Source organism: Narcine bancroftii, chromosome 9 (assembly GCF_036971445.1).
Source record: "Narcine bancroftii isolate sNarBan1 chromosome 9, sNarBan1.hap1, whole genome shotgun sequence".
Classification (NCBI taxonomy): Eukaryota; Metazoa; Chordata; class Chondrichthyes; order Torpediniformes; family Narcinidae; genus Narcine; species Narcine bancroftii.
This window is the reverse complement of record NC_091477.1, coordinates 75,502,406-75,524,151: the sequence shown is the minus strand read 5'-3', so window position 1 is coordinate 75,524,151 and position 21,746 is coordinate 75,502,406. Positions and strand designations below refer to the sequence as shown.

General features: G+C 39.6%; 1 protein-coding gene across 3 annotated transcripts in view; it reads left to right on the top strand.

The window, feature by feature from the left end:
• The window catches only part of inpp5d (inositol polyphosphate-5-phosphatase D), a 142,107-nt gene that overhangs the window by 105,615 nt on the left and 14,746 nt on the right, over positions 1-21,746 (top strand). For all 3 annotated transcript variants that reach the window (XM_069896531.1, XM_069896530.1, XM_069896529.1), the window contains exons 20-25: positions 527-640; positions 1,965-2,044; positions 4,475-4,562; positions 6,186-6,329; positions 7,004-7,100; positions 11,245-11,364. In XM_069896531.1, the coding sequence (XP_069752632.1) occupies positions 527-640; positions 1,965-2,044; positions 4,475-4,562; positions 6,186-6,329; positions 7,004-7,100; positions 11,245-11,364 (643 nt within the window). The remainder of the gene's footprint in view (positions 1-526; positions 641-1,964; positions 2,045-4,474; positions 4,563-6,185; positions 6,330-7,003; positions 7,101-11,244; positions 11,365-21,746) is intronic.

Genomic DNA, 21,746 nt, shown 5'->3' with positions numbered 1-21,746 from the left:
GCTGAGAAGGAGATAGAAAATTGCTACATTATTGCTCTACCTCTGTCAACCTTGAAAGGAAAACTACCATCCCAGAGCAATAAGAAAACAGTGTTGTGGAAAAAAAAATTGAAGTTCGTTTATTGTCACATGTACTAAAATGCACAAGAAAGTGTATTTTGCAAGCAGGGGCTGGCACAGTTAGTGTAGCAGTTAGTGCAACGCTATTACAGCGCCAGCAACCGTAGTTCGAATCTGGCGCTGTCTGTGAGGAGTTTGTACTGTGTGGGTTTTCTCTGGGTACTCTGTTTTCCTCGCTCCATTTGAAAAAATGTACGGGGGTTGTAGGTTAATTCCTACAACCCACAGGCTTGTGGGCTGAAAGGGCCTGTTACAATGCTGTATGTCTAAATTTAAATTTAAAATTTAGATCAGCCAGTTATCCAATAAGTAAAACAGGAGCTACAGAAAGATATAAATTGGTACATGAGGTTCTTGGAGATATTAATGATTTATACTCAACTAACTTGCTGCCTTTACTCCTCAGACCCCAACAATGCTGATTCCACAGGCACAATTAATTTCCTCAGGTGTGAAGCCACACTAAAGACGAAATCCAAGACGAAGTTCTTCATTGAATTCCACTCCAGCTGCTTAGAGAGTAAGATTGCCCCATGAAGAGAGGCCTTTCCCCAAACCACTACGCTGTTTCCCAGATTATACTGTATGTGCAAGTGTCCAGCAAAATTTTGTGTCTGCATATTTGCAAGTGAATGCATTTGTTGTGTGTCGGGATCGGTATGCATTTTCCACATTTTCTTCTTTGTAATGTGAAATTTATATGAAAAATTGCAGTCAAAAGAGAAACAATTCCTTGCATTGCACACCACATCTCTGCATTAAAGCAACAGAGTTCGATCAGAAATTTTGACATTCAACGTAAACTCCTCTGTGGTTTTTAGATCAGGCATGTTCAGAAACTTGTTCTGAGCCCAACATCAAACACACATTAACGTCACTTGCTCCAAATTTGTTTGCACATTCGCAACCCATGAAGTCCACAGGGCATTCATACCAAAGAAAGCTTCAGTGCAGGATAAAAGAGAACATTTTCACCCGGAGTGCTAAAGTATCTTGATTTCTTTTCAGAACTGAAATCCAAGTCTAACTTTCAAAGTTGTTCCATCCCTTGATGTCCCTTAACTCCCCCAAACCCAAGACCAATCCACCCAGCAAACAAAGGTCTTTGCCTTTGTTAGTTTGACAGGGCTGGTCTGTAGTCTTTCTGCCCGATATATTGCTGCCAGGGACATTGGAAAATTGGTTCTGTTTAACCAGCCTTTTCTTTCCAAAAAGACAAAACTTTCTTCAGCATAGAAATTTGAATGTTCTCGTGACACTTCTCCCACACTCACCACTGTTGTCTGTTGTCTCCCTGCCAGATGGCTCTCCAGGGAAGCAGTAAGGTGATGTAGTAGTTAGCTCTCCTACCTCACACCCATAGCAAAACAGGTTCAATCCTGACCTTGGGTTCTGTTGATGTGGTGTTTCCACATACTCTCGATGACCTGTTCACCAGTTTATTCCCACATCTCAAACGTGCTGGTAGGTTAATTGGCTTCTGCAATTTTCCTCTTTGTGGAGGTAACAGGAAGAAGAAGGGGAGTTGATTGATAAATATGAAAAAATCATGTTGCAGGGCTACAGAGAAATGAGGAGAAGAAAAATATTATTGTTGAATATGTACCTGCATCTGGCATTGTCCTGATCGATTGAATTACCTTTTTCTGTGTGGTTGTAAGTTCAGTGGATGAGCTATTACTGATGAATGGCAGATGATTGCCTTCTGTACCTTAGATAAGACTAGTCTCTTTGCTCACATAGATTGGGTCTGGTCATTGAGACTTCTGGAAAAGTATTCAACAATTTGCATTCGCTTAACTCTGCATTGAGGTGAATCTATCCAGACTTTGTGCTTCTTTTAGATCCGGAGAAGAGTGTTGAAGGGGAGAACCAGGAGTCAAAAGATGAGAACTTGACTGTTATCTGGAGTACTGCCCTTGAGGTAACCGGGGTCAATGGAGCTTCTATCATTGCTGTACTTGGAATTAAAGCATTTTATCTTCCTAGAGGCATCAAGTCAATTGTTTTGCATTAAGTGCTGGTCAAGATAGTTTTAATTAGTATAAATATGAAACATTTTTGTGAGCAAATAACCTTTAAACTCCTTATTAAACAGGCAAATTGATCCTTAACTTGCTGAATTAAACTGATTCCATTAATTTACTAATTCATTTCCACAAGATAAGCAGAGATTCCTCATCGTTAAGCAAGGATTAAGCCAACCAAACCAGAACCTTATGCCAGTTTAAACCATACTAATTGAAGTTGTTATTTCAGCGTGATATTGAATCTCTTTATTGGTTCTCACTGTAGTTAAAATGGGGAAGATGTGACCATTAAACAGGGCCAGTGGTTGAGGTATGAATCAGAATCCTGTTTATTATCAAGAACATGTGTCACAAAATGCGTTGTTTTGTGGCAGCAGTATTGTGCATTACAAGTGCAAAAATTGCCATAAATTACATTTCTGTAAATACACTATTTAAAAATAAATAGTGCAAAAGAAAACAAAAGTGAGGTAGTGTGTGTGGTTCATTGTCCATTCAGAACCTCTGATGGTGACACTATTGGAAAGAAAGTTTTAATATTTTTTCAACTATACTCCAGGTGGAGCTACAACCCAATCCAAGAACTGCTCTTTTCGAGGTAGACATTGGAAGTTTTTCTGTATCTGCGCAGAGGGTTGTGGCCTTCTCCACATTGTTGGCTAAAAGAGCCATCTTATTCAAATGGAAAGACTCTAGATCTCCAATAGTGTTTCAATGGTTTTCTCATATCATAGAAAAAAATTAGATATCATGTATTTGGTTCATGGGTGAAATTTGAAGATACATGGCAACCTTATTTTCATAATGTAATTAGATGTATTTACTCTTCTTGATGAGATATAATTTTACCTTTGTTTTTTGATTTACAGTGGGAACCAAAAACTACAAAATATATGTAACCCTCAGGATAAGCTGCTCAACTGCTTTTATTAGTTTTTTTTTGTTATTAGAGTAGGTTAGGTGGTTTTTTTGTTAGGTTTTTGATTTTGATTTTTTTTTGCATTTTCACCCATTGCAGTGGAGGGGGGAACCAAGTTTATACTGTTTGAAGTTTATATATATATATATATATATATATAATTTGGGGAAAGAACTCTGATGGTGGAGGAAAATAAACTGTTTTTGTAATGATGGGAGTTCATCTTCAGGCTCCTGTACCTCCTTCCTGATGGTAGCAATGAGAAGAGACCATGGGCTGGGTGGTGAGGGTCCTTGATAATGTCCTTAATAAAGTGAAGACTGATGGCCATGATGATGCTGGCCAAATTTACAGCTCTCTGTAGCTTTTTCCTGCCCTGTGCATTGGCATCTCCACATCAGACAGTGATCCAACCAGACAGAATGTTCTCCCTTCATGCACCTATAGAATTTTGGTTATATACCAAATCTCCTGCCAAGAACAGTGAGGCAGCAATTCATCTGAAAATAGTGGATCTTCAAGAGCTATCTCTGAGATGGCACTTGACTACTATATCTCCATTATATCTATATACTATCCATTGTAGTTCTCTGTAGTTGCTCTCTAGAGGACTACAGAGGACTACAATTTATACTTTCAAAATACATCTGTTAAAATACCACATCCAAGTTTTGCAAGAATAAAAGCCTGGTGTTGTGAAGGGTGAAAGCAAATAATGAAGAGTAGCAAGCCTGAACGAGTGTGTGAAAAAGGACGTTGTTTGGATTGTGACAATGCAGCTCGCGCTGTTAGTCTCTGTCTTTCCTCCAGGAACATAAGGTAAATGATTGGGTCGCAGACATTGATGGAATGATAGCACAGGTTGCTGATCACATCCAATTTGGAAGCCAGCACATCATAACAAAGACCATAAGAGCCTGACAATGTGACCTTCACACTACAGTGAGGTTGAAGTTGTGGCTGCAGCAGCCTTTGGTGCAAGACCTCATTCTGAAGCTGAGACTTCTCATACAATGAGCCTGCTAAGCTTCAGAATCTCTCCCTGAATTTCTTGGACAAGTATAGTGTCTTGTAGGGAGCTAGATTCCCAATTTGTAGTCTTGGTGTCAGGCAGATCACAGAGCTGACACTGCAACTGGACTAGCAGCTGTGGCTTGACAGTCAAAAGATAGTTGCGGGCAACCTGGATGCCCAGAAGCCATTTCACTGTAGCGGTCAATGTCATTTAAGATGTTGGGGGGGGGGGGGGTGCGGTGAGGAGAAAGGGTTTAAATGAAACTGATCAACATATGAAATATTCATTTTTCCTGGTGTCTTGGATCAGGTATTTTATTGCTGACAAATTATATTTTTTCTCTCTCTCTTTCTCTCCCTCACTCACAACCCCAATCGCCACCCCCCACAGTTAAAACCCATTATCTCTGACCCAGAGTATTTATTGGACCAACACATCCTCATCTGTATCAAGTCCACTGACAGCTACGAATCGTATGGTAAGCCTGAATTCCCAAGGAGCAGTAATGTTTCTTACAGCAGTTCCTTTTCTAGGGATGAAAGTCAGAAGCTTCACTGCATTTGTGTAGCATGGGGCAGTGAAAAATGTTGATCTTGGAAGGTGATGTGGCCTGTTGAGACCCACCCCATTAGTTCTTCACTCAGAACAGAAAATACTGTAAACACTCATTGGGTCAGGTGGCATCTGTGGAAAGAAAAGCAGGGCTAATGTTTCCGATCAAAGATCTCTTTTCAGAACTGGGGAAAAAAAAAGAAAGTAAAAACACAATGCTGGAGAAACTCAGCAGGTCAAACAGTGTATTTATATAGGAAAGATAAAAAGACATAACCAATGTTTTGGGCTTGAGCCCTTCAAGTTCACAATCATCTCCTTGGTTTTATTGATATTGAGCACAAGCTGGTTGTCATTACACCATTCAACGAGCTGATCTATATCCCTCTTGTAGACTTCCTTATGGCCATTTGTGATTCTGCCAACAATTGTAGTGTCATTGGCAAACTTGTAGATACCATTGGAATTGTGCCTGGCCACACAGCCATGGGTGTATAATGAGTAGAACAGTGGGCTAGGCTCACATCCTTGGGGTGCACCAGTGCAGAGGAGATGTTGTTTTCAATTTGTACTGACTGTAGTCTTACGGTGAGAAAGTCAAGCATCCAGTTGCAGAGGGGGATACAGAGGCCTAGAGTTTGTAGCTTCTCGACCAGCATTGAGGGAATAATGGTAAGAAGGAAAAGATAAGAAACTAGTTCTTTCACCATTGGCACCTTGTAAATCAAAAGGCATTGTCTAGAGATACCTGGTGTGAAAAGGAAAGTTAGTTATGGGTGTACTGCCATCTTTCACAATTTCAGAACCAACGACCACTGTGCTACCAGAGAGGGCCATTTAAGAAGATCACTGTCTTCCTTACGTGATTAGCAATTACCTTTAGTGTTGCAGCATGCAGTTGCATTCCATCGTGTTCTGGACGTGATAGAAAAATGAATTAATGAGCTGCTATGCTGGGATGATGAACCTGCCACTGTTAACCAGCCATCAGTTTGTTCAGGCTATAGGATGTAAATGTGAGAGTTGGAATGGTGGCAAAGAGAGTGGGTGGGCACATGAGTGCTGAACCTGGTCTCGAATGCTGCAGCTTGCCAGCAGTTCAGCAGTAAGTGAGTGTGAGTTCACTTTGATTTGAAGATCCAACATTTAAATGAAAAGAAAGCAAAAGTTTATTTCACGCAACTTTTAATGAAGGGTTGAACAAAGGATGGAATAAAATTTTCCAAGAAGAATTGAATAAGTAAGAAATATGAAGTGCAAAAGGGAAGAGCAAGGGAGTGTCATTAATTGATTACTGTTTCAGAGAGCAAGCATTTGTGTGATGGGCTGAGTGGCCTTTTTATTGATTATAAATGGGAATGACATTTGATATTATGATTTGTGCAGATTGTTCCATTCTTGAGAAATCATGTAGGATAAGAGAATGCTGTTCTCTCTATTAGATTTGTCTAGCCTCTTAGAAATAACTTTTCCCCTATATTCCATGATTCTCCTATCTTAAGAGTATTGTGTTTAACTCTGAGTAAGTGCCATGTATTTTTCTATCCAGGTGAGGGCTGCATCGCTCTGCAAGCCAGTTCTAATGAAATAATGTTCAACATCCCCCTGGAGCACCGTGGAGAGGAGACGGGCAAGTTCAGTGGCTCATACAAGCTGCCCATTTTGGAGGGGAAGCAGCGAGAGCGAACTTATGGTAATTTTCTGCTGTTTCTTTTGTGACTTTAGAGCTGGCAAAGCTCAACCCCATGCATCACAAAGTTCTGCCTCCTTGCCCTTCTATGTGTCAGAGATGTCACCCAGTTAATCTGGTCAGACAAAAGCTGCAATGGATTTTTATATTAACCAAGCATATTAGTTCAATAGAATTATAAATGAGACCTACTGTAAAAGATGCTAAGTTCCACCATTAGTCTAAGAGAAATGTTGCAAAGGCAGACCCTGAAACAAAGCTGTGTGGAACAGGTATTTCAAGGAATGGGGGTTAAGAAGATGAAGGAGCAGATGCTTACAGTTTTGCAAAGTATAGTTGGTGAACCCTCAATCTGTTGTTTATAGTGCAGCAAGGGTGGTTTGACAATGATCCAAAGCACAAATTTTATCCTTTCAGAGCAATGCATGCATTGCATTACTTCTCAACCTGCCAAACTGATACCCTGCACATGTCTCACATTGAATCTAGTTGTGTGCCCCAGTACTGCATCAGTAATGCCTTTACTTTCATGCTCTATGGATGCAATTTTAATGCACGCTGTTCCATCTAAAATATCCAAATTATGTTCAATGGTATGGAAACAAATTAACATTGGCCTTAATTTTCTATTTCATTATCTCTGTTAGTATTTCATTTAATTTGCTTCTTAATTGCAGACTTTATACAGTTGGAAAAAGATGAAATGATTTCAGGCAAACAAAGCAAAATCAGTACCCATTCAGAACCTCAAAAAACCGGGGACCGGTTAAGAAGGTAAGACCTATTTGGTTAATGCAAGATCACATTTGACTTGGATTTGAATTGAGTTAGGATGGATGTAATCTTAAGATTTGAGTAATGCTTTAGGGTTTAGAGTTATAACAATTACAGCACGGAAATAGGCCATCTTGGCCCTTCTAGTCTGCACCAAACCAAGTACTCTCCTCTAATCCCACGTACCTGTACCTTGCCCATTACCCTCCATTCCCCTCCCATCCAGATGCCTATCCAATTTTTCCTTAAATGACTATTTCTCTTGGAAGCTCATTCCACCTAGCCATTACTTTCTGACTGAAGTGGTTCCCCCTCATGTTACTTCTAAACTTTTGTCCCTTAGCTCTCAACTCATGACCTCTTGTTTCAATCTCTCCTACCTTCAAGGGAAAAAGCCTAACCACATAAACTTTATCAATACCCCTCATAATCTTAAATACCTCTATCAAATCCCCCCTCAACTTTCTAAGCTCTAAGGAATAAAGACTTAATCTGCTCAATCTTTCTTTGTAATCTAGATTCTGAAACCCAGGTAACATTTTTGTAAATCTTCTCTGCACTCTCTCTACGTTGTTGATATCCTTCCTATAATTCAGCGACCAGAACTGCACACAGTATTCTAAATTTGGCCTCACCAATTCCTTGAACAGTCTCAACATCAATTCCCAACTCCTGTATCTATGCTTTGATTTACAAAGGCCAGAAAACTAAAAGCCTTCTTCACCACCCTATCCACATGAGATTCTACCTTCAGGGAACGATGAACCGTTATTCCTAGATGTTTCAGCTCCACTGCATTCATCAATGCCCTCCCATTTACTACGTATGTCCTGTGTTGATTATTCCTACCAAAATGAAGCACTGCACTTCTCAGCATTAAACTGCATCCGCCATCTTTTAGCTCACTCTTCTAAGCAGTTCAAATCCCTCTGCAAATTTCAAAAACTTTCTTCATTATCCACAATACCACCTATTTTAGTATCATCCGCATATTTACTAATCTAATTTATCACCCCTGAGGCACACCGCTTGTTACTGGCCTCCAGCCTGACAAAGTTATCCATTACGACTCTCTGACCTCTCCCTTCCAGCCGCTGTTGAAATAGATTTGGGACTTGGGTTCAGATTCATTTTAAGTGTTCACGGTTGACCTGAGGTTTAGGCTGAGATTAAGATTGAAGTAAATTTGGCTTTGAGGTTGGATTATGTTGGATTTGGGAGAGTTATTGGGGTAGTCTTGATGTGGCATTGGCATTAAGGTTAAGGCTATGTTTCGTAAAAAGATTTCTGTTTGTTTCTTCAACTAAAATGGAACTTGTCACACTTGAACTCACAGTAATGAGGCTCATTTCTTTTTATTGTCTGATCTGTGAAGTTCCTCCTAATCCAGCACTGTACTGCAATTTACTGATATCTACATTATGAATGTCAGTAGAGGAAATATAATGATAAAACTGCATCTGTGAGATACAACAGTCAGGCTGCTGCCCACCCCAGCATTTGAATACACTTCAAATTTGTCTCCTGGCGGGGGAAACAATGGCTTTCTGCAGATGCCACCTGCTGATTTAGAATCTCCGTTTTCTAGTTGGGAAGAGCCAAAGGAATTATGATGTCGTGCCTTCATCCCTGTGATCATTTCACTGCATATTTGTGTATAGAGCAAGGCTTTCTTGGCACTTGGTTATGATGACTTTCCCCTTTGTTCAGGACAATGAGTTTCAAAAGGGGTCTGTCAGGAGGGACCACACTGAATTCACTGAGCTGCTCAAAGTCAGCCTTGTACATATACCCTGGTTCAGCAAACGATCTTGTACTTAAGATTTTAAATCTTTGTGTCATAGTTGCCCTGTCAGTGAGGTTTCTAGATTTCCTTTAAAGAACCACATGGAAGGATACTTTCAGATTACATGTGAGAACTTCTCTGCCCACAACAAACACTTCCTCGTTTCAACACTCACATTATTAGAATTTAAAAGGTAACACCTTGAAAAGATTATATTCTCACTAGTTCATATTAGGTTGCCATCTTTACCCTGTGTGATTATAGGTTTCAGCAATTCCCAGTTCATCTTCACACCCACACCCACACGTACAGCAATGGTAACTGCAAAGATAGGCTCAGGCTACATGGGGCAGTCCACTCCTTCTGTGGACAACAAAAGAAATCTGACGATCTCATTGGTTGTCTCATTAGGTCTTGGTCCACATGTAATTTCTATGTCCAGTTTGTTTCTTGCCAGAGAAACAACGGGTTTCTTCAGAAGTCCATTGCCGATGACCATCCAACAGTTCAATACTTTAATCTCCAGTCGTGCACAAAAAATATTGGAAAACCATCCGTTTGATTGATGAACATGAATGTTTCTCTGTGTCCCACCTGGTTTTTGTGCTTCTCAGTAACGGCTATAGCCAGCACCATATCAGCAAGCTCATATTTTCATACTTTGAGCTGAAGCACTGTTTGGATTTTTGGGGGAAGTAAATATCAGTATGGTACACTCCTGTATTGTGGGTGTCAGACTGCTGGTCACAACTAACTCTGATTAGCACAGATTATAAGTTTGCCATGATCCAAAGGATCCTTTGGTCTTATGATGTTGACATCTCAAATCCCATATTTAATCTTCCCTCGATGATTGGTTACGTACCTTTATCTTTGCTATATATTATGGACACTCTTTGACCTGCTGAGCTCTGTGTTTTACTTCAACCACAGTGTCTGCAGATTTTTGTCTTTTACTTCTTTTTATTCTGTAGAATATGATCTGGTCATTAAGGCTCATATCCGCTATGTTTAAAATTATTGTGATTGCATCCAGAAAATAACAGTGAAAAACTGTCCACAATTTAAACCCATGCGCAACTTGTGGAAAAGTTCAACATTCTTCTGTAATGGTGATGACATTTTACACCATTGTTAGAACTCGGGTTTCAAAACTGTCCATATGGTATAGATTTACAGTGAATGCCTGTTTGTTAATGGAGAATTGAATTATATATTGTGCAAGTCACAGTTCCAAAACACTTGATTTTCTAAAGCATCTCAGCTATGTAATGCCTGTTGCAGGAAGCACAGCAAGTTGTATGTCCCAAGCAAGCTTCCATGAGCAAAAATGTGATAATGACCAGAGATTGTTTAGGTGGTGCTGATTTCGGGATAAATATTGGGGAGGGTAGGGGATTACTTTTGCTCTTCTTGAAGGTAGTGCTATTATCTTGCCAGCAGAGGAAACCGGGCTTTGGTTCAAGGTTGTTTCTAAGAGATGGTACCTCATTCAGTACCATAGCCTTTCAAAATTGCAATGTGTGTCAGCCTGAATTTGTAGGCTCAAGGTTTTGGAATGAGACTTGAACTCACAGTAATGAGGCTCAATACTTTTTATTGTGTGCTCTATGAAGTTCCTCCTAATCTAGCACTGTACAGGTACTGAAATTTGCTGATATCTACATTATGCTTGTCAGTGGATGCAATAGATGAAGGAATCTTGTCACTACGCCTACCCTGGATGCCATTGTATAGATCCAAACTTTAAAATTTCACCTTAGAATTAGTCATCTTAATCAAAGAATCTAAAATTCTTGCCTGACGATGAAGTTGCACCGGTTCACTGATTTTGTGCACCCTCTTCAAGCATTGGTCCCGGTAGATCTTCATTCAATAACAATGGGCAAATTCAATGCAGGTGGAATCAGTCGTAGAAATGTTTGTGAAACGTGCAGTTCAATACTTCTGGGCACATTAAATATGGCCATTTAAATGTGGTGTATACCTATCCTCAGTCAATTAAGTTATAGAACATAGAATACTACAATACAGCATGTAATTCTTTTATTGATATCTCTGGTTCTGTTAGGTATACTATGATGTCATCTGCAAATATTCCTTTTATCAGCATCCACTGGTGCAAGATTTTTGGGGACATCTTATACAAGGGGTATTGCTCAAAACCTAAATTTTAAGTGGAAATTTTGGGTCGTCCTATACAATGGTACTTCCAGGTCAGGCAAGGTCTAAAATATCTCAAACATTGATTAGGTTATTTACATCACAGTTATTAAACCCAATTTATATCAAATTAGTGTGGACAGGAGCTGTTCCATTTTTTTTAGGAAATAATATGTCTTTTCACCATTACACCAGATCAACCACGAGAACTTCCTCCAGTGTGGTAGCAGAAGAAGTGGCTGCCAAGGCCCGAGACAGAATGAAAATGTCAAAGCTACCAGACCTCACCTCTAAGGATGATGGCAAGCCTTCAAGGTACTATCATTGAGAACCCACAAGGAGGCAAAACATTAGCTGATGTGGGCTTTTCATCTTTAAATTCCAGATAAGGATCAAATCCAAAGGGTAAAAGGCCCAACCTATCTGGTGGCTCCATACCTACTTTGGGTCTTATTAAAACCATAATTTGAGCTATGCTAGCCCAGTCCTAGCCAGATATGAGTGCACTAAACAATACAATGCATCCTATCACCTATCAATATACATTGCATACTCTGTACAACTTGCATGTAGATGAACCTAGAAAAGGAACCAGCACTGGTTGGTGCGAAGCAAAAACAACTCACAGTCTTAGTTTGTCTTCATTATAGGTCCATAGTGTGCACAGGCAAATAATTCCAGTTTCTGGAATGTTGCTGGATGTGTGGCATAAGTCAGTTTTCTGACAAATGCTACAATGGAAGACATAGTTCTGCCTTGGATTGACATCACTAATTTGGAGGAGTGACCACTTTATAATCAACACTTCAATCTTCTCTGACGGTATACGAGGGAGCCACATACAATTTCCCAATTAAGTGAGAATAGTGCAACAACAAGAACAGTGGATAATTACAGCTGTCCTCAGTGCAGAAAGAGGCCATTCAGTCATCGAGTCCACACCAACTCCATGCAAGATTATTCCAGCTGTATGAATACCTTTATCCTCTCAGGTTTCTCAGGGAGCTGTTTCTCAACTTTGTTCATCCTCCCCTCTCATGGGAATGTAACCAGACTGCCAGTGGAGCATTTCTGTCCTATAGACCACCCATTGTTCAATGACAGTTTTGATTCTAATTTTCCAGATCTGTGATCCCCCTTGAAATTGGCCCTTCAGTGGTGATGGACATATTTTAGGTTCATTCTGTTCCTGCACTAAGCCTTTCATTTTCTATTACTTGTATATTTTGAAAATGAAATTCAGTGATGGACATTTGTGCTCAATGTACAAGCATATAGGCCACCAATTGCCCTTGACTTCCATGCATCTGGTGTCATCAGATACACTGGTACCAGATAGTGAGAGAGAACTATGATAACAAGTTTGTTCTCACATCCATTGTAAATGTACATTTGCACCAAAATTCTTACGTGCATATAACCAGCATTTTATGCCAGTGACTGAAAACTAATTTATTTCAGTCCCTTTCACATTTAATCTGTTTAATTATATGAATGTATAATTTAAGGAGTATTTATTTATTTAGCTTTTTGTTTTTAGCAATTATAGTCCAAAAAGAGCCTCATTCCTCTTTGTTTATGTTTCCCGATATATTTAACTCTCAGCCTCTGTGCAGACCCACCTTTTTTAATATTTTGATTATTTCAGATGTTATTATAGTGATTTATTTATTTGTTTCATATCATCTGCAGTATTTATCATTGTATTTTTTTCAGCTTCAGTCTATATGTAAACTCAGTGCCCCTCATCCTCTGTTTGCAATTTTTTTTTCAAGTTTAATTTAATTAATACTCAGTTTTTATTCTTCATTCCCTTGTATTCAGTTTTTCAGTGCAGATAATGTTTCTACTTGAGAAAACCAAAACAAGGACTATGAATATCAGTTAGTGAATATTTAATGCAATAAGCCTTTTTCTTATTGAATAAAGAATTGAGAATGTGAAACTCATTTCTGCAAGTACAGATACTCCTTTTTTAATATTTTATTTATTCAACATATACAAGATCAAGTAATTGACAATAATATACCATAGTAATAGAATAGAATGTTAACAAATAGGCTGAAACAATACACAAAAACCTAAAATTTAAGATCTAAAAACTAAATTTAAAAAACTACCTACTGCAAATAAAAACTAACCCCCCCATTAACCCACTAACCACCCCTCTATTAACCCACCAACCCCCCAAACTAGTCTAATCCCAAAACTAAAATATATGATATTTCATTATAAAACAGTTACAAGTAATTAATTCAGATTGTATCAGTTGACACTCAGATTCCTCAAAGACATCAGGGAAAACTACACTGATCAGGAAAAAAAATCAATTTTAATTTCATTATTTTAGCATATGGACCCCAAATTTGCAAAAATAAAGGATATTTATCCCTTAAATTTTATGCAATTTTTTTCTAATGGAATACAACTTTGAATCTCAGTATGCCATCTATCTAATGTTAAAGAAACATCAGATTTCCATGTTACAGCAACACATTTCCTTGCTATTACCAAGACCATCTTAACAAATTTTAATTGAGAATCTGACAGTGCAAATTTAAGAGTGACGCCTTAATTGATACTCTGCGCGGGCAAAACTTGTGTAAAGAAGTTATGACAAATACTATTAATGTAAGATGACTTCATTATAATTTTTTTTAACACCAATTATATATTACTCCCCAGAAATTGAGTAGATGGAGGTCGAATTTATCAGATCAATGTTTTAGATGTGGTACAGAAATTGGAACTTTTCTTCGTTCTACGTAGACTTGTTCAAAGGCCAACCCATTTTGGGTTTCTATTAGTAAATTTTTGTAATGGGTAACAGGACTTTCCTTTAAACCATGAATTACTTTTGTTAGGAAATTTTGAAAGTACAGGTACTCCCTGACTTGCAACCTATTCAACTTAAGGCCATCTGCACATATGGCCAAATTTTTGTTCAGATATATATGAAAAAATATAAAATTTGCGCAGTTTATGTTGTATTTGACAAACTATAACAGGGATACAGGGCATGTAAGACTAACCTTGTTAGTCGGCATCCTGGGGTGCAGGGGCTGAGCATGGCCATCTTGATTCCTGAGCAAATGTGCGAGTCTCCGGTTACTGCATGTGGGGTGGGTTCGCGTATTGGAGTTCAGTTGGCGCATGGGCGAGCGTTAAGGGTGCAAATTTAGTATCATCAGGGCACTTAGCGCTCGTGCATGCGCCAACTGAACTCAAATATGCTAACCCCCCCCGCTCATGCGCCAACCGAAGACCCATGCATGCGCACAGGAATAAAGGTGGCCGCTTCCAGCCTAGGGATCCAGGGACGCCGGCTAACAAGGTAACCATGGACCAGAATGTGGATAGATTGGCTAAGATTCATCGACAAATTCAGGAAGCTTCAAGTTGTTATTGTCGAATCTAATGAAAAAAATGATTTGATTAAAAAGTTTGCTTTAAGCCTTTGGTACTCTGCACGGGCAAAATTCTGACGTGCATCCATTCCGAGATCTTCGGTCCCAATTACTGTCATAAGTTGGGAGTACCTGTAGTTGAAGAAAATAACACTGATACATTTCATGGGAACCTGGATAAACTCACAGATGAGAAATTAATAGTGTTTCTCATCAGAATGACTGAAAGCTCCTGTGAAACATGAGCACTTCCCTAAGCAGAGCCAAATCATGGTTTTCATTTCCATGCTGCACACTGTATGAAATACAACGTACAAGATTGAAACTATTTATAGGCCAAGACTCTACATAGAAAGGAACACAGTTGGACTACAGCCTCTTCATCAGTTCTGATGCAAGTGATTGACTGAGAGGATTGAATTCATTTCTAGTTCCTTCAGCATTTTCAATTCTTATTTTAGATTTCCGGCATCTGCAGTTTTTTGCTTTTCAATTTTATACTCTATCCATGTCATGTTTGTGTATAATATTTGGACCTCAGACCTTTCATTCTTCATTGTCTTAATTATATTTAACTCCTGTTTATACTGTATATACTGTATTTCTTTCAGTCTCTTCAGTCCTCTGTACTGTAATATGTGTTGTATTTGCATAATAACGTCTCAGGTTCTTCCTTATTGTGTATGTATGTGCTGTTCTTACATGATGTTTACTCCATATCACTGTCAAAATAACACTAAGATGGTGACTGGTTTGCAATATGTATTTTCACAAATTACTCTGTTTGCCATGTTTGGTGCCCAGAAAAACACATGAGAGGTTCAGGCAGTAGCACCACAGAGTCACAGACCACCTATCCAAGATCATGCAGAGGTACAAATCAGGAACTCTCATGCATCAGGAAAGGCTAGTACAGTGCCCAGGAAGGACGAGAGTTGGCATCAGGCCAGTCTTAAGGACCAAGGGAGTCCGAGAGGTGTAATCAGGATGAGAGGCATGCCCTCTGAGGCCTACCTAAATAGAACTAGAAGCAGATAGCAAAAGAAGCCATGCAAACTAGAGGAATGGCTGGAAAAAAAAATTCTTGTCTTTTTCCCACAATTTAAAACAGTTGAGAAAATAGAAGAGCTCTGTTTGAGGGCAAATCTAATACCCAGAAGATTGATAAAGGTGAGTTGTGTCAAACATCACATATCTGGAAATTACATTTTTTTAAATGTAAAGGTTCAGCAAATTTACCAGAAGAATTTGTTTGTTAATCGAAAACACTTATTTTGAGATGAAAAAGGCAAATTTTAATGCAATGTAAAATATAAGTATAAAGAAATTAAATTACATTACAAATAAAACTCAATCAATGCAAATTTCACTGAATCAAAATCTCAAGAGTCTAATTTTAATGTCATAAATGTACCATAATTATAGCTGCACACATTCAGGAATTGAAAGGGTTCAGAAAAGGGTTACAGAAAAAGAATCAATAGTGCCTTTCAACACCACTTATATTTACACATTAACTACTTTTGTGGAGTATCGCATTATCAATGAATAAATGGGACAATGTTTGTGATTGATGTAGAATACCATGCCTTTAAAGGAACAACCAGTGCTGCTTCTAATAATGCAGGGGGGTACCCAATGTTACAAGTGTACCTGTACAAGAAGGCAGGACTTTATTTTTGTTGTCTCAATCAAACACATCTCTTCCACCTCTGCAACATTCCTTAAGTACAGGATTGAACTGTTAGCCTGGATGATGCACTTTACTCCAAAGTGAGAATAAACCGCCTGACTCAAATGAAAGAGTGACACCACCCATCCTTGACAAGTGATTAAGAAAATACAGACCTTGAAATAATTATCACTCATACTTGCAACAAAGCAAGAAAAGATTATCTTCAGGGTGGTTTACCTGTGACTCCAGATCTTTGGCAACCTTGTTGACTTCACGTCAAGGGAAATTAGGGAGAAGGGAAAAAGGTAGTAACTTCCAAACACTTTAAGATGGCAGCAACAGGTCTGAGAGGGGCAGTAGACTTAGTCCCTGTGGTGCACTGTTAGCCAGAATCAGACACACACAAAGATAAAGACTGTACAACAAGCTTTATTCCACAAAGACTTCCACAGATTGTAAGGTAAAACATCATGAGATGGGAATGTGTAGGGAGTTACCCTGTACAGGGCAGTAACAAGAAGGGGAAGTGTCCTTGTACTCCTGTTAGGTAAAACATCATGAGATGGGAATGTACAGGGCTGTAACAAGATGTAAATGCATCCTTGTACTTACAAGATAAGAGAGACATTGATGGATTGAGAGGCAGGAAGCTAGCAGGGAAAGGATAGCAACAGTTTTAGTCATTGGACAAGTAATGATATGATGATGTTCTAAGCATGTATCCAAGGGTATAAAAAATCACCATTTTGCTGATAACGGCAGAATGCATTCTCCGACTAACTTTGTTAGTCGCAAGTGTTACAATCCGGTAATAAAGAACAAAGAACCCTGATTTCGACTCAGCCTGGTGTTTGTCTCACTCATTCATGAACAAAGCAGACCTAACAAGAGCCAGGCTGACTGTGGCTGCAGGAACTCTGAGTGAGGCCTTGGGAGGACGCCGCAGGCTTATATCCCGGAGGGTGATTGACACCTGACTGGGTGGGGCTTGATCCATTCAGGCCGACTGATTGACAGCTGGCCAGGTGTTGTCCTGTCCCCTTACACTCCTGCAGGTACAGAGGTTGCCCCCTGCAGTAGGCTGGTGGTGTCCCACCACAGTCCCGGAAGAATCTGGGAACTTTCCATTGCTGCTGGGACATTGGTGACTGTAGCCTACAATTGTCCAAAGCCATAATCTTGCTTTTGGTTGGCTGAAACATCTTGCAAAGGAAAAAGTGAGTAGCCACATAATTTTCTTATTGAATACTTCACAATTGATCATCAGGTTTTTCCATTTCTTCTCTTTTTACAGCAGGTAAATAATGTTCAAAGAAAGCTTAAATAAAAACAAATGTTCCAGTCATTTTATTTTTACATGGGTTTCCTGTGCCAATACCCTAGAGTTGAATCTTTGAGTCCAGAATACTTTGGTGTGATCCTAATCGGCTAAGAACTCCAGCAGGAAGTCCGTAGCTGCATTTCGGTTATCATTTCCTGCCTTGACTTGGAGATATTTAAATTTTTTTTTACTGGAAGTTTTACCCTCTGAACCCCTTTCATAAATTGTATTAGATTCCCTTAAACAAAATCTTTCCTTGATTTAATAGATCAAAGGTGAAAAGGCTGGAGTGATGTTCCCTTTGTGTTGCTTTTGAGGGTTGCACAGCAGCTGACTGTCTAACCGCAGCCTTGGGGTCAAACTGTTTGATTTCTCCTTGCAAAATAGGATTTTCTGGGCAGCTGCAATTTGAAACTAGTGTTCAGCCAGAGAGAATGCTATTTTGGGTAGGATTACATAATAGGATAATGACAATGGGATGTCCATTGAGAAGGGTTTCACTTGTACTGAACTGGGACCAGTCTTGGTGAATTGAATAGTGATAGGGTAAACTCATGAAATGGATGGGAAGAGAGAGTAAAAGGGAGGACCCTGCAAGGGCTAGGCTCAAGAACAGGACAAACACACTTGGGGTTGCTGATTAGAGTAGCAATTGTGCAAATGCATGCAGACCATTGGAGACGGGAGCTTTCCATTGCTGCTGGGGCATTGGTGAGTTGGGTGACATCAGAAATGTAGAAAAAGTTACTGCTGGATATCTAAATGAATTAGGTATTTTTATATATAATAAAAATAATGGCTTTGATCAACTAGCCAGCATGGAGACAAAGGAGCAGTGTGGCAAAGACTGAACACTAGACAATTTGGTCTCTTAAAAGAAGACTGTTTAAAGATGGAGTTGATTGAGGGGTGCCTTGATCATAAAGTATGTTGTAAGTTCAAGGATCTCTGGATCAGAAATCAATATGTAGAATTACTGTGGGAGGAATTTTAGAAAGAGAACACTATCAGTTGACTTCAGGGTGTACAGGTGTCTTCAGGAAGCTAGTTTTATTCAAGAAGATTGCTACAAGGATAATACAGGAATTGCAACTCTATTTTCATCTTTAATAATGTCAAGGAATGAAGCTTAAAATGGGCTACTTTATATTGGAAGTGTTATTTAGGATTACATTGTTGGTTATGCAGGAACTGTGGAAAATGATATGCTGCACATTGACTTATGGAAAGAAATCTTCTGGAAAATCCAAGAGAAATCTCTGACCCTGAAACCAGCAGGAAAGAGAATGGAGAAACTAACAGGAGGAATATTTGGATTTTTTTTTAAGTATTTGGGGAAAATGTAATGCAAGCAGTTTTTACATGGATCTAAAAGGGGAAGTCTGAAACTAGGGAACCGAATAATGGATAACCATGACAACAGAAATAAGATGTGAATGTTTGGGATCATCAGAAACAGGATGTTGTGGATGTTCAAACATTGAATACATTCACTTCACAACTCAGTTGATTATCAGGTACCAATAAAATCAAAAGTTATGGGGATAATGCAGGGTAATGACATTTGGGTATCATGAAATGGTGGAAAAAGATGAAAAAAGTCTGGAAACTAGTTTCTGGTTCTTCGGTTTTAATGCTGGGAATTTTGGCCCTATCAGTCTGTGGGGTCTGTTGGAAATTAACAGAACAATACAGCACAGTACAGGCCCTTCAGCCCTTAATATTGTGCCAAACTGTATATTCCTACAAAAAAAAACCCCTTCCTACCTCTATTTCACTTTAATCCATGTACCCGTCCTTCTTTCTTCTTTGGCTTGGCTTCGCGGACGAAGATTTATGGAGGGGTATGTCCACGTCTGCTGCAGGCTCATTGGTGACTGACAAGTCCGATGCGGGACAGGCAGACATGGTTGCAGCGGTTGCAAGGAAAATTGGTTGGTTGGGGTTGGGTGTTGGGTTTTTCCTCCTTTGTCTTTTGTCAGTGAGGTGGGCTCTGCGGTCTTCTTCAAAGGAGGTTGCTGCCCGCCGAACTGTGAGGCACCAAGATGCACGGTTGGAGGTGATATCAGCCCACTGGCAGTGGTCAATGTGGCAGGCCAAGAGACTCTTAAATGCCCCTAATGTTTCCACCTCCACCACCATCCCTGACAAGGCATTCCAGGCGCAACTCTGTGTGTTTTTAAAACAAAAGAACTTACCCCTGATGTCTCCCCTAAACTTTTCTCCCTTCATTTTGTAGAGGTTCTCCAGAGTTTGCTATTCCTGTCCTGGGAAAAAGGTACTGGCTGCCTATCAAAATCTTGTAGACATGTTAAGCCACCTCTCATCCTCTTCATTTCAGAGAGAAAAGTCCTAGCTCTGCTATCCTTGGCTCATAAGATTTATTTTCCAGTGCAGGCAACATCCTGGTAAATCTCCTCTGCACCCTCTCCAGGGCTTCCACATCTTTCCTATAATGAGGTGAGCAGAACTGAATAATATACTCCAAGTGTGACCTCACCAGGGATTCATGGAGTTGCAGCAAGACCTCTTGACTTGAACTCAATCCCCCCTATTAATGAAGCCCAGTATCCATAGGCCATCTTAACTATCAACCTGCGCAGCCACTTTGAGAGATGTATGGATTTGGACCTCAAGGTCCCTCTGTTTTTCCATACTGTTAAGTATCCTTCCATTAAACCTGTACTCAGCCTTCAGGACTGACTTTCTAAAATGCATCCCCTCACACTGAATTCCGTCTGCCACCTCTCCATTCAACTCTGCTTCCTGTCTATATACTTTTGTAACCTATAACAACCCTCAACAATATCGACAACTTGTCCAACCTTCATATCATCCATAAACCTACTGTCCCATCTTTCCACTTCTTCATCTGGGTCATTTATAAAAATCACAAAGAGCAGGGGTCCCAGAACAGATCCCTGCAGAACTCCACTAATCACTGACCTCCAAGTGGAATACTTCCCTTCCACTACGACTCTGCTTTCTACACGCAAGCCAAATTTTTAATCCAAACAGCCAAGGTTCCATGGATCCCATGCCTCATGACTTCCTGAATGAGTCTTGCATGGAAGACCTTGTCAAATGCCTTACTAAAATTTATATGGACCACATCTACTGCCCTACCTTCATCACTTTCACCTCCTCAAAAAACTGAATTAGGCTCGTGAGGCACCACCTTCCCTTCATAAAGCCACGTTGACTATCCCTGAGAAGAATGTACTTCTCCAAATGTACATAAATCCTGTCCTTAAGAATAATTTCCAATAGTTTGCATGCTACTGACATAAAATCCACTTGTATATAATTCCCAGGATTCTCCCTATTTTTTTTTAAAACAAGGGGTCAACATTTGTCATTCTCCAATCCTGCAGCACCTCCCCAGGTGGAAAATGTACCAGGATGTCTCCTTAAACCCCAAACAACAAAAGTAAACATTTGTTAAGCATTATGCTCCTTGGAATGTGAGGGGTGATCTTGTATAGGTGAATAAAATAATGAGAGGAAAAGATAGAGTGAATGCAGATCAGGGGAATGAGTAACCAGAGGTTAGGAGTCTAAGGTGTGGGGTGGGAGAAAATTAACAAGAACCTGAGAGGTAACTTTTAAGAAAGGGTGATGAGTGTATGCTGGTGGTGGTTAAGGCAGGAACTATTGCAATGTTTAAGAACAAATTGGACAGATGTATGCACAGAAAGGAATCAGGGGGATACCGCACTCGAGTGGGTGGATGTTTTGGTTAGCGTAGGCAAGTTTGGCTGAAAGTCTATTTTCACTCTGACTCTGTCGCAAGGTATTCCAAAACCTTTTCTGGAAAGCAGACAATTCAACTAAAAGCCTCACCCAACTCTTGTACTGTTTTTGGATAGCCTCAAACCCTGCATTCACAGCTCGGCTGCTGTGAAGAATGACCAAGGTAACTGGACTTTAGCTGGAGTAGGTATAATCATCACACAGAAGGCTTGAATTTTCTGTGAGTGACAAAGAAAAACTGAAAATGTTCAGAGTTCAAACGCTGAAAACCAGGACTTCTGCTCCAAACATCAGCATTATGGGTATTGAACTTCAGAAAGCAAAGCCCGTACTAATACATTCATATCCTTCAACAACCTCGACCACCAATTTGCAGCAATGGAACAAACTGACGCAATGCTAATTTGCCAAATTTGCACACAAAAAGTCCCACAGAGGAATAACACATTATTGTGAGGTAATGTTGCCTGACTGACCAATGTGGACTAAGAGCTCAATGAATTTTAAACTTCAAGACCTTGATTTAAAAAACATAACCTAC